At 40.6% G+C, this 14,071-nt stretch overlaps 1 protein-coding gene across 1 annotated transcript in view; it reads left to right on the top strand.

Moving 5' to 3' along the window:
* Positions 1 to 13,679, top strand: part of MDFIC2 (MyoD family inhibitor domain containing 2) — a 46,806-nt gene extending 33,127 nt beyond the window's left edge. The window contains exons 3-5 of the mRNA XM_039734358.1: positions 1,386 to 1,454; positions 6,361 to 6,582; positions 9,979 to 13,679. Coding sequence (XP_039590292.1) covers positions 1,386 to 1,454; positions 6,361 to 6,582; positions 9,979 to 10,238 — 551 coding nt within the window. The 3' untranslated portion in view covers positions 10,239 to 13,679. The remainder of the gene's footprint in view (positions 1 to 1,385; positions 1,455 to 6,360; positions 6,583 to 9,978) is intronic.
* The last annotated feature ends 392 nt before the right edge of the window (positions 13,680 to 14,071 follow it).

Here is a 14,071-nt window from a genome sequence, read left to right as displayed (position 1 = left end):
ATTCATCATGGTAAAAATTATAATGAATAGAAATGTTGAAGGTGAAAATTTATTAGGGATTGTGTTGCTTTCTTATATGAAAAGCAGTTAAAGCGGCATATAAACATTGGCTTCATTCATTTTTTCTTAATATATGGCATAATTAGTGAGAAATATTAGTGGAAGTGCTTGCTATGCAGTCCATCAACACATGCCTGTCAGAGCTTAGGATCTGGGCCAAAAGTTTTTGCCAGTCCTGTGATAGATTTACAATAAGCCTATAGAAGGCTTTACAGTTAGCTGGGTCACTAATTCATGAAGTTACAATGTATGCAATGAGGTCAAAAATTCACTATTGATAAAACACCCCCTCCCGGGATTGCACCATTAGCTTTGTTACTGCAACAGCAAAATAAAGTAAACCCAAAGCTCCTGTGAATTACCAGTCCATCATCGTAAATCAGTAGTGAAGCACTTGCACGAGTTCATGATGTCATCTGAAGCCCGGGATATATTTATAGCCTTGTGTACTATTTCCTGTTTCCTCATGACAAAAATAAACAGTCTCCAAATCCCCTGCATCCTTCTGCCTGAGCTCAGCAAAATGTAATGGGCACGAATCTCTGAAAGGCCCTGTGATATATTGGTCTGGAGCAGCTCCCTTCGATGGGCCACGGCGCCCGCGCTCCCTCCGGCCTCTCCCATGTGGGCAACAGCAGTTCCCATGGAGTTTGCTCCATCTGCTGCACTCACTGCTGGGATAGTCCCACACCCCCTCCTGCTTTGCCTCCCTGACACGTGGAGAGAGAAGGAAAGGAGATTTAAGCCTCCAAGCCTTAGGCATGGAGTGAACATCCTGGTAGGCATATCCAAGGTGGAGCAGCTCAGCATTGCTCCGTGTGGGGACCTGGGCTTGCCACCACAGGGACCTTGGGCATCTTGTCCACCAAGACTGACAAGCCATGAAGCTTGGAGTTTGGGCTTAAATTTCCTCTCTCCTCCTTTACTCAAGATCTGGGATCCTCATTTAAGGTTTCCGAGGTGTTTGAGCATGGACGATGCCCCACATTTCATCTCAGACCTCCCAGCTCTCAAATTTTCTGTACCTACCTGAATTTCTGTGTTTGCTGTGATCCTCTTCACCTCTTCTTGGGTGAAACTTTCTGTCTTGGCATTTTGTTATATTTTTTGCTTCTTTTCTTGAAACAAGACAGAGGGTAACACAAACAGCACACCATGCTATGTAACCTCCCTTTGCAAGGAAGCAGATTTGCCTCTGTTTGACCTCAGACCAACAACTCTTGAAGTCAATGACTCTCACTAAGTGGCTGAGGTCAATAGCTATGCCAAACCACATTCATTTGACACTTATCCCTCTTCAATTTTGTTTTCTTCTCTCCACCAAGACCGTCGCACCAGCTCCCTGCCTCTACTGGCCCTCCCTGGGGTGACGCCGAGCAGTGAGGACCATCCAGGTAAGCTGCTGTCCCCATGCATGCAGAGATACTCCCTCCCTGGCAGACCATTATATCCCTTAAATGGTCAAGAAAAAGTGTTTTGTTTTATTTTGGCTTTTTGCCTTTTTGAAGCGCTGCTGTCTCACCCTGAGGTTTGGGTTTCTTTATTCTATGAGAACCAGTGTGTTCAGACCAAGCCTTCATACGTACAAGTTTTCATCCATCAGGTCTGATGCAGCTCTGCCTGTGTCATCTGGGGACTGAATGGACATGGCACACAGCTCTTTCAGTGATGAGCATGTGCTACATTAAACAGACAGGTAGCGACAGCAGGGCACAGGATAATGAGTGCTGCACTGATACACCAACATGCCTCAGGGGAAAATTAAAAAGTTACAGGTCCTACACTGCTACAGTTTTCCACACAGTTTAGCATTAACCCTTGGGACTCCTTGCTACAGGGGCGTGAGACAAAGGGCCACTGCCAGGATGGGTTTGGAATAAATGCCAGCATTGAGCAGAGCCACAGGCTCCCTCGTCCTTTGCTTGTAAGATATGGATGAGTCCTAGGAAGGTCAGAAGGTCAGAGATCAAGTCTCCTTCTCCTTCAATGGATTCTCCTCCTAAACAGCTGCTCCGAGAGCTCCTTGGATTACCTGCATTGCTGCACTCCCTGTTCAGCAGAACAGAGCACCTCTTAAACTCTCTGTTCCTTATCAAAAATAGACTTAGAGCCCTTGTATAGCTCTATAGTAAATCTAATTTCAGAAGCATGCAGGGAAACTGCAGACTCCCCTTCTGCAGGGCTGCAAGATGCTGGCTTGTGCCTAAAGCCACTGAAGAGAAATAGAGGTCAGGGGACATACTGCAAATGCCAGTCTTGGTATCACTGCTCCTCCCTATTAACCAGAGGGATCTGGGGCTGGCCTCAGTGGAAAGTAAGTGATTTTCTTTGTGGTTTCATGAATTTAGACACTTGTAGTCAGCCATCTGAATCGCCCAACTCCAAAACGAAAGAGAAAAAATAAATTCCATGTGAGTTATTGAGACTATCTTTAATACAAACATGGGTGAACAATCCCAGTGTTCTACTGCAACAGCCAAGGCGAGTCCCAGCTTCCCCATGTGAGGAAGAAAGTTGCTACTTCATACTACTTAAAAATGGCACATTGTGGGGGTGTACCTTTAGCAGCCTCTGCCTAACAGTCTAACACTGAATAATCTGAGATTTCTTCATCATGATACACTTATTTTTCCCTTTAAGTTCACTTCAGTGGTTGATTTCTATACGTTAAAAACACAGACATATGTGGGCATTTGAAGCTGAACACAGGATCTTAAAAGACAGTTGCAAAGTTTGACCCTCTTCCCATCTCTAACTGTAATTTGGGGTTTTTTATATTCTCATGATTAACAGTAATCATAATTAGTAACAGTGGTATGTAATATATTTTTAAAGCCTATTTAGCCACATCTATTTGTTCCAAACTCTCAACCTACTACTGTACCATCCAGCAAAAAACTATAATAGGAAAAAAAAAAAAGTGCTAACCACCTTTTATTTCTGCTGGTTTAGCACAATCTTTATTTCTTCAGACACTTTGTGCAAACATTAAATTGATAAAAGACATAATGTAGATGGACCCACAGCTGAACTGAAGGTAATTGCATAAAAATGAAATGGAGACCTATAATTGTACACTGCTTTAGCCTCTCCTGCAGTGTTTTCTGGAAGCAAGGATCTCGCTTGTCATAGCAAGTTGCTTGTTACAGTGATTGCGTGAAGACTTGATCTAGCTGTACAAGACAAGTATAACATTACTGAAAGGGAGCTTTTCAAACTAAGAGTCTGACACTAAAATGTACTGTATTTTCCAAGATGTAGTATGCTTTAACAAACAGAAGAGTCCCTGAGTGACAGCTTTTGTTACCCTTTTGTTTGATGGTGCTGTATTGAAAAATTCAGGTTATGTCTATGCCTTTCTATTTCTGGTTTTGATTTCTCTTCAACAGCACTTCAAGAATAAAAATTGACTCCAAGTATGAATAGTAGAAGTCGGTGGATACAGTAAATGTCAGTCTGGCATTTACTGATTACTTCTGTCAGACTTTTTTTCAGTCTCGCCTCTTGAATGCTTAAATGCATTCCGTGGGCCATTGTATTGTTGCAGAATTGGGGAACTCAACAAATATATCATGAATTAAAACATATCTAGTTTAGATTTTTGGGCAGATTTTGAAAGTGGAAAATAATAGTTTTTCTTGCCTAAGCCTTTTGATCTGATCCATGTGTATCCAAAGGCTCAGCCTGGGTGTAGCTCTCAGGGTGAACAAACAGGACCCATTTGTGATATTGGCACCTGGCTAACAGGTAGGGCTTGTGTCTTTTGGACTCACAAAACAATTGTTATCCAATAAATCCAATGCCTAAGCAGGACATTGCTTCCTCCTGAGCTCTGCTGCTTTAATCAGCACAACTTTTCCTGGAGATGGTTTGTTGTTGAATAAAGTGCAGGCAAACCTGTGGAATGTCATTGATTTACAGACACTGGAAAACAGTCATGACTCTACATGAAAGGACGTCCAAAATACATGAGTTTTCACATTCTGGACTGAAGAGGCTGGCCAAGAAGTCAGAAAGGAGGGAGGAAAAAGCTGTATTTGCTTACTCTGAGGAGAAAACCATCAACAACTCATCACAGATGGGCAAACCCAGACATGCATAGGCTCGGATGCTGATTTCCTATGACCAAGGATACAAGCTCAGGGGAGAACTGCTGTGCATTGCATTGCTGGGTCACACCCAGTGGTGCCACTGCCTCTCCTGCCCTTCTCATCTTGCCTGTGGCTTTCCTTCACCATAATGCTCACAAAACCTGACAGTTATAGGTTTCTGAGACTCCTCTCTGTGCCACTGCTCTCTTACTGCCTCCACCCCATCTTTCGTTCCATGCCCAAGGCCAAGTCTCCTGGACAAGGAAATTCACATTTCCATCACAACAGACTTTGTTGTCATTATGACTTCAAAATCAAGACAATACCTCTACCAACACACAATTTTAAAGCAGTGATTTAAAATGAAAATGATAGCCTAGTTTTTATGCTTCTCTTATCCCAAGATCTTACTCTACTAACTTCTACCCAACTTTTCTGCTTCTACGTATTTCACTAGATAAAAAATTATAAAAATGGCTAGAAACACATCTAGAAATTTAAATTAATTGCACATTCATTCTATAAGTAAATGAAGTCATATAAATCATAGAAAAATTAGCTTGGAAGGGACTCTAGAATCACCTCGTTTGGCCTCTGTCAAAAACCCAGAGTAAGAGCAGGTTGCTGAGGTCCATGCCCAGCTGAGCTCTTCACACAACCACAGCCTTGCTGTAGTCTGTTCTGGTGCTTTACACAGCCCATGATGAGGAATTCATTCCCTGGGCAGTTCCAGTTGCCTTTGCTGCAGCTTCTGACAGTGCTCTCTCCTCGTTTTCCATCTGCGCCCTGCTGGGAGGAGTTGGGGTCTGGCTTCTCAGTTTTCCTGGCTCTGGAGGGGAACAAAGCATCCAGAACTGTTCTTTGACTTCTCCAGGCCAACCAAAGCCAGCTCCCCCAGCCTCTGCTCACACAAAAGGTCCTCCAGACCCCTCACCGCCTCAGTGGCCTTCACTGGACTTGAGCAAGATACCGCTTATCTCTCAAATCCTTGCTTCCCCCCTCTTCAAGCCTTATGGTTGCACTGGTTTTTCACTTACCCTGCAATCCATCCATCCCATCCACATTTCCTCCTCTCCCTGCAAGGATACTGGGGGAACAGCTGCAGTCTCATCAAGGTTTCACTCTCTGTCAGCATTTCCTTGGCTTTTCTTTAACATGTGTCAGAAGTCAAAGGTACCTAAAAACCAAGAGACATGAGGGGCCTCTCTTCAGGCTCCTTGCAGGCAAGTGCAGATGAACCACTTCAGAGCACTCACTGTTCCTCTCAAAAAGTAGCATTTGCAAAACTGAGGTGTTTGTAAAGATTGATTTTCTGTATACAGCTCAAGAGCAAGCATATCACAAGATTTAAGTGAGATAAAAAGTGAGGCTGTGCTTGATGTGAGGTGCAGGAGTTAATCAGCTGTAGATAAGAACTGATGAGGTTTTATCATCCCTGCCATGGAGAGAATGACTGTGTTTCTTGGCCACTTGATCACTTCAGAGATCGAGTGAAACTATATATCAACCCATGTTTATCTGTGCCTGAGGAGTTTTTCGAGAATAAATTGAACTCAGAACTCTTCTTAACCTTTCCCCTAGTTGGGGCTTAAAATTAAGCTCTCCCTCTGGTTTTTGAGCTGCCTCTCTGGCACGCTGACAGCATGTGAAGTATCCCATCTCCTAGTTGACTTCCAGGCCAACAATGCAAGTGGGGATGAAGTTATGAAATGAGGAATCTGGATGCTAAACAGAGACCATCTGGCTGTCTTTGCTACAAGATTATGAGCCACGGTGAGCTGGCACATCTGCATCCAGGTACCGCCTACGTGCGCGTTGTTGGCTGTTAATTTAGGGCAAGGAAGTTGCAGCTGATAAATAACAAGATAATTGTTTTGCCTTCTTTTATGTCACAAATTGAAGTTAGGATATCAAACTCTAAATAGATGTCAACCAAGGCAATAGTTCTGTTTTCTTTCCAAACCTGATCCCACCCACTGGAAGTGAATTATTACTTAGCCTCTAAGTCCTCTGGGTTTAAGAGAAAGCCTTAGAAGGCAAGTTCACAAATACTTTTACTATGAATAAACCTCTGCAAAGAGACTGAAATCATTAGGTGAGAAGGGTTAGGCCTTGGAAGTAAACAACTGTAGGTCTGAAAATTCTGCATATGTTATTCTCTCAGATCTCTGCCTTGGTATCACAGTCTTTTTTTTCCTAATCCCACCAGATAACCAGCTTACAAATGAAAAACACACAGATGAAAAGCCTATGAAAGGTATTGTTATGAGTTCTGTCGCAGAATTCAGCATCACAGACGCTTCATCAAAGGGTACCAAAAATGAGAAGAAATTGTCAGATGCAAGCAGATCATCCATTGCTTCCCTGGAGAAATGCAGAGAATTCACTTACATTGAAGATGATGCATCAGTACATCAGAGAGACAGTGACGGTATGTTTTATAAAACAGATCACATTTGAGCTGATTTCTAAATAATGCCCACTGCAAAAGAACTATGTATAACCAACTCGAAATTAAATGTTGAACAGGAGGTTCAAGAACATCGCCAAAAGCAATGTTAAGTTGCCCTGCAGACATTTGTGTGATAGATGAGAATTTCTAGAAGATGATCTTAAATTGTCAGTGATACTAAAGTCATAGAAGAGGAGCTTAGAGCTTATTGTGCCACAGAGCATTTGTACTTTAGTAATGAGAGTTTGCACAGAGACACCAGTGTCAGTATCAGATAAATCTATTCCTGGTTATTCCAGTGGATGTTAAAAAAAGGCTCTGTGAAGTATTTCAGAAGTTTCTTTTGAGTGCCTTTTGCAATAATGGATTAGTCTGTTGTATCCAATGGAGCTGGGATCTGTCGTGCATATCATTTAACAATTCCTAAATTAAGCATTTCTAAATACAGATCAACACAATAAAGTGCCCTGTTCTCCAAGAATCATTAACATCTCTATTGTGTCACAGATCCTTACAAAAGGGATGTCTATGATACATCTATTGGAATATGCTTAATTTCAGAGAAGGTTCTGAAGTATTTACTTTATTTAGGGGACTTGGCCTCTTGTCCAGACACTCCCTATTTTTGAGTCTGAGGTCTAGCTCAACCACTACTGGCACACAGGTGTGTACCATGTGATGCAAATAACAGATTTCATCCTCCTTAAAAAAGCTAAACGTGAAGGAAATTAACAACAACAACAAAAAAACCCCAATCTGTGCTTAATTAATAATGTTAAGGTCTGGATAGAAGCCAAGAAAACCAAAGGAAGACAGATTTGTGGTTGTCATTGCGTACTCAGCTCACTCCACTCTGACAACTCACTGCTTATTCCACATACACAAGGCCAAATACTGTTTGCTGGTGCTTGGAGAACCTCTGAAAGCAGAGGAATAGATGAGGAAATTGGTGATTATTTTGTACCCAGGACTCAGACAAGAGCAAATACAACACTCATAGGTCTCACCAAGGATGACCAGAAAGGCTTCAACAAGCTTTGGACCAGGGTTGTTCAGAGCATCATCTGTGTGAGCAGATGCCACCAAACAAGAGCAGGAAAACTTAGAGATGAGGCATGCTAGAAAAATTATTATAAATTCTTCTTTTGTGCTAATTAATCAAGTAATGCAGAGAATGAGAGCTGAGGTCATTGTTCTCACTGAGATAAATACAGTAATGCCGTTTGGCAAACAGCAGGGAAAACAGAGGGGAAAACAAGAGATTGCATCTTCTTCTATGCAGTTTGTGGCTAATTTATTTTCAAATATATAAATGAATGCATAGGAATGGATGTCTAATTGCTAATATCTATTATTTATATACATTACCCCACTTAAAACAGGACCAAAAAGCCTCACACATGCAGATTTTTTGAAATGTGTTACATCCATTATCACAGTTCATGGTGTGTGCTCTGATGGGAATTTAAAAGCATCTTTACTGCACATCACAGAGTCTGTGCTGAAACATTACTTTATTATTAAAATCTTGTGCTTTTTGTGTGCTCTCCTTCCTGGATGAAGTCCTAAGAATCGTATCTATTCTCTCCAGATTACATAAGCATCATTATGGTAACACATTCAGGGAAAAAAACCTGTTATTAAAAAATGGATCTTTGGAGAGGGAGAAAAAAATTGCTAAATCCTTAATTGAGACATAACTTTGAATTCTGTCTCTCACATCTATGTATAGGAAAGAAATTTCATAAACATAAGTGATCTAAAAAAAATAATCTTAATTACACCAAGAACTACTGGATAAAATGATTACATTTTCTACAGTGTAAATTTCATACAATTAAATACAGTGGTGTCACCTTATTAACTGTTTCAATTTTATAATTATTTCAGTTCATTTAGCTAGGAAAAAATATAAGCATGAACTTACTGAGTATCACCAAAATCTAGTCATTCTTATTTGACAGGACTGACTTAGAAGTTAGTTGTGCTTGTCTGAACCTAAATAGCTCTTGACATATTTAAATAAGTATTAAAATTGATAACATTGGTGATGATATTCCATTTAGAAATAAGTTCAGTCATATGCTATTTGTTCTTGCTACCTTGCCTTTTTAATAAAGAAGCTGGAATGTTGTTTTAAATTTTGTTTTTTCATCAAGAAAGCTTTCTAAAAAAAAAAAAGCATAATTCTGGAAACTTCCTGGCAGTGAACTTCATGTTACGTGAGCTAGAAAATGCCACAACAGAACCAATGCAGTTGAATGAGTTCACAGTTAGTCATCCTAGGGCAAGAAATGTGGTTATAACCATATGCTTTCCTGAAAGAACCAATGAAAAGACATTCATATTGTTGAAGGCATTTTTCCTTTCCAAAAACAAAAAGGAAAAAAAAAAAGGAAAGGTCTGGGTTTGTGCTCCAAGTGGATTCACACAGTTGGAATCTCACACCTGCTGCACCCAAGAAGTCTCCCCAGATGCTGGAGGCTGAGGGGTGAGGAGTTAATTAGTTGATTTTGGGAGGGCACAAACATAGCACAGAGTTTTAGTCATGGTGAGAAAGTTTCAGGAATATTTACTGGCTCCAGACACACATCCTACATAATCTATTTTCCAGACTTTTGTCTCCTTTGAAAAATTGACATTTGTGAACAAAAAGGTGAGAACCCTGTTTGGTGAGGAGCTGGGAGGAGCTGAGACACACTGCCCTCTCTGAATGTTCTTCTCCAGATCTGCTCTCCCTCTCTGTCCTTGGTAGCCTTTAAACATTTTTAGTGCAAACTCTTGTGAAAATGAAAATAAAGAAGTAAACTCACGGGATGAGATAAATACAGTGTAATAGGACAATGTAGTGGTTTTACATGGGAGGTAGAAAATAATGATAATAATAATAATAATAGAATATACAAAACAGGGGATACAAATTACAATTGCTCACCACTCACCAGCTGATGCCCAGTTAGTTATCTGAGCAGAAACCCCTGCTTGTTTTCTGCCTAAATTATATTGGTGCCATATGGTCTGGACTATCCTTCTAGCCAGATGGGGTCAGCTGTCCTGGCTGTGTCCCCTCCCAGCTTCTCATGCCTCTTCAGCCTCCTTGCTGTCCAGGCATGAGAAGATAAAATTTGGTTTAAAGGGCTTGTTCTTCTGGATTTCACTGCCACAGAATGTCTCCATTCAAATTCTTTTCATACAGCTGTTGTTTTCCCAGAGCAATTAAAATAGAAAATAAACTTTACACTTGTCTCTATGGAAGTTGTTATCATCAATGTACTTTTAGCCCAGCCCCTCACCTCTGTGTAGCCACACTGGCCTAAACTGGGTAATCCCAGCTCACACTTGTTCTTACGTCTCCCTGCTTTTCCTTTCTCTTAGATGAATGCGCAACACTTATCCTGGCCTGCTTGTTCTGCCAGTTTTGGGACTTTCTTATAATGCTGCCTGATACCTGTGAACATTGGCTGACAGATACCTGTTGTCCATCCAATAGATATTACCAGACCTCCGACGAAGACCACGGCAACAACGACTGCAACTGTGACTGTGACATTGATTGCAGCCTCTTTGAGTCCTGCCACGAGACTGGGGAGTGCCTGGAGCTCGCCATGGAGATTTCAGAAGTCTGCTATCGCTGATAGGAAAATAATTGACAAAATCCCTCAAAACTACCCCACAGATTGCAAAGGAGATTTTTTTTTTAAATATTAATCATAACCGGAGGTTTTGTCAATGAGGACTATGTGCATCTTGTTGCTGCCTCCCTGGAGGTCTCTATATCTGTACTGCTCTGGTGGCATGATATCACAAACTGCTGAAACCAATAAAGGACAAAAAGGGGTCTTCTCTGCCATAGATGACAACAGAATTCCTAAGTGCCAAGTATGCTCGCTGCTTTACCCACTGTCAATCCAAGCTTTTATAAACCTTTAATTGCTTTAAACACTGATTTCGCCATTCATAAGCACAGAACAAATTAGGACGTTATTTTAGGACTGATATATATATTAGTTCATCTTCCTGATGGATTCATACCTAAACATGTGTTACACATTGTTGGTTATTATAAATAATTTATGATATAGTATCATTTTATAATTAAAAATTTATTTATTCAATCTCTTAAAACACTCTTATATGCCCAGTATAGGTAGAAAAAATTAATGAATTAGAAACAATGCTACTGGTAATTACAGCGAATGTCACTGAAAATCTCCAGTGAATTTTGTGGAGGAAGCATTTTCACAGTGTACTGCAATTCAACAGTGTATTAATGTGCTGGCCCATGGTTATGTAATAACAGGTTATGCCTATTGTTCATTAGTTATAGGAAAGGGCTTCTTAAGTGTAATTAACCTAAATGGGAATTGACTGCATATTTCCAGAGGAGAATTATCCCATAGATAGCCAGTAACTCCTTTGCTTGATTTTCATTTGTAAGACTTTTGCAAGAAACAGAATATTGCCACCTATTCTAGAACAAACAGGCATCTCTACCTGTGCACAAAAGATTACAAAATGACAGTATCTATCCTGGTTGTGCTTTCAAATTCCCCCTATCTCTTTTCTCATGGCAGGTCTGGTTAACAAAAAGGAAATATATGTTGCACATTACACATATGACAACAAAAGCATGTAAATTCAGCTGCCTGGGGGTGCAGAGCACAGGTATTAAGCACAGAGGAAAATACAGAATTGCTTGCTCACATTAGGTATTTATAGACTAACACCAAAGTCAGTATTTACTTTGTATAAACACTAAAATTTCTCTCAAAACCCCTACTCATGTCAGTGCAGAAGTGCCTCTGGAATCCCAAACAAGGATTCTGGGCAAGATGCTGGAATATTAAGCATTTCTAAAATCATTGAAGCCTCTTGTTTATTAATCAGAGTAGTCCTGGTGCACAAACATTTAATGGGGGGAAAAAATCATGGGTATATCCTTTCCTTATCTCCCTTCTAGAAAACTCATGTGTTCAAAAAAAATCAGAAATCCAGAAGTAGAACAAATCTTCCAAAGCTAAGCTAAACTCTCACTTCTACATACCAGGCCACAGTGGTTTGGATCATTCTATCCTTTCTACCACAGTTGTCCTTGACAAAGTGGCACGTGGGTATTTATGAATAAAAATTCTGACCCAAGGCATTTAGGAATCAGAGAAGAGGGAAGCTTGTTCCACATACCAGTTCCTAGAGAAGCACCAATAAAAATGTACATTGGCAGTCCTTGCTCTTGATGTCAGTCTCCAAAATGCAAGATTTCATGTGCAGTGTCTGGATGGAGCCCAAGAGGGGAAACCAGAGGGTGGCATACCCCAAAATGTTGTCAGTGAGGGAATTAGAGATGAGGACTTTGCCTTTCAAACCAGGATGTCTTGTTCCAGTTCTGAGTCTGCAAGAAAAAACATTGACCATACCAGAATAACTCATGGCAACTGAAGTCTCATTCAGCTGTGGAACTGGGGGCTTTTGGCACAAATGTGGATTTTTTTCTAACTCTTTTCCTGGGAATCATTATTCAAAAGATTTTTTTTGTGTTATAATCCATAGGTTGGCATACTGAGGTCATGTCTACTACAGGGCACAGGTAAGGTCAAAGACAGAATTACTACAACCATGATTAGAAAGGATGTCCCAGCAATATGAATGGAATCACACTGGGATATATTGAGAGCTGCTGGTGGTGGTGTTTTAAATAATGCAGAAATATCTCCTTGCCTGAAGTGTACAAGGGCACACTGCTCAGTTTCCTGCTTTAGGAAGTAGATTTTTTGAGACATTTTTGATCAATGAAACCTTGAAAAACATGTTATTTTATACAACACAGTAGAATGAGCAGCTTATGATAACTTTGTTTTCTGTCTTAAAGTTGGTAATTGCAACACTGTACTTTCATGACACGTAGGAACACTTAAACATATTGACACCAGAGAAAGTCAGTCAGACTTTTCCACTAACTATTCCAGAAACTCTTTGAAAAGCCACCCTATTCCCACACTAAACTGACTTCCTGGTGCAGAAAAATACCCATTTATCAGATCTGAACATGGGCAGACATTCCAGTGAAGCCGAAGCATTTGGAACAATTCAAGGCTGTCTCTGTATTTTTTATTTACTGGGAAGGAAGGTCTGGGTGCTGGAGTAGGAGGCGTTTGGGTGGATGGCTGTTGGGAACATGTTGGACTCAGCTGTGCTCCCGGGGAGATGTCAGCGCGTGAAACCAGCTCCTGAGAACAACAAATAGAAGTTCCCGTTTTGCAAACGGGAACAGCGCTCCGACACGACGCCTCTCCCCGGCGCCAGAAATGCACTGACAGATTGCTTGGGGGAAGAGAGAGACAGAGAGAATAACGGAGAGCTGCATTGCTACCTTCCACAGGAAAGGACCATGGGATGCTCTCTAAGGATCTCCTCTTGGAAATGACCCAGCAGTCTCATCCTTGAGACAAAAATGTCTTTTCACCTCTTTTCACTCCGTTAGAACACAGTACAGGTTAGGATGTAAACTTTAGGGGAATTGATGTTTGCTAAATATTGGATAAGCCTCTGGAGGCTTCCAAAGGTTTAATGTTCAGTTATCTCAAAGGATATTAAGTTCTCTGACTGACCATGAGCCCTTCCATAATGTCATTCTGGTGCCTTACTCTCCATGTACAGTGAGTCCCCTAGATGTGGGCCTGGCAAAAATTATCTCATGTACATCCCCAAATACAGGAATGAAATATATTACATTACTTTATTTGACTTCCCTCTGCTTCCTAAAGCACTTTGATCATTCGTATTCTATCAAGCAATCATCAACTAGAACAACCAACTTCTTCCAAATGTCCAGAAAATGCACAGCTCTGCCTTAACTCCAGTGCTGCTTAGGGATTCAGGCTGAGTGCTAGAGCTGAGCTCTAGAAGATTTTGGTTCTCAGGAAGAAAGTAAAATATGGGAACAATTAAGATGTTTGCAATTGTATTTCTTCTATTATGCTTGTACAGTATCAAAAAAAGTTTAAGAGTGTCAGACTAATAATGTATGTATCTATTAAATTTTTCTTTTAATTATATGAAATGGGTGGTTCCATTGCTTTCATCTGTTTGGGCTCTCTTAAATGCAAGGTAAGTTTCCTATTATGCAAGAAAATGAGTTTACCAAGCAGACTGGGATTTCCAGGCACTGCTCCACTATAATTCACTGTAACTGAGCATTAATCATGATTAATAATCTATCATTCCTGTGGTTTAGGAAAATAAAAAGGAGTACTTTATTGAGAAACTGCCCTTTCTCTTAGCATACTTCATATAATTGCACAATGGAACAATTTTAGGGAATTCATTATTCTGCTGGTAATGATCTAGATTTCCTTAACATTGCACACGAATGGGAATCGTTGCCATCTGATGGATGTTCCATGGCCTGTACAAAATGAGTTGGTGGGTGCAAGCCAATTCATAATGGATGTGTGCCCATATCACAAAAAAC

Source organism: Passer montanus, unplaced genomic scaffold (genome assembly GCF_014805655.1).
Source record: "Passer montanus isolate IOZ18808 unplaced genomic scaffold, ASM1480565v1 scaffold9, whole genome shotgun sequence".
Lineage (NCBI taxonomy): Eukaryota > Metazoa > Chordata > Aves > Passeriformes > Passeridae > Passer > Passer montanus.
The sequence above is the reverse complement of the archived record's forward strand: the minus strand, read 5'-3'. Positions and strand labels throughout refer to the sequence as shown.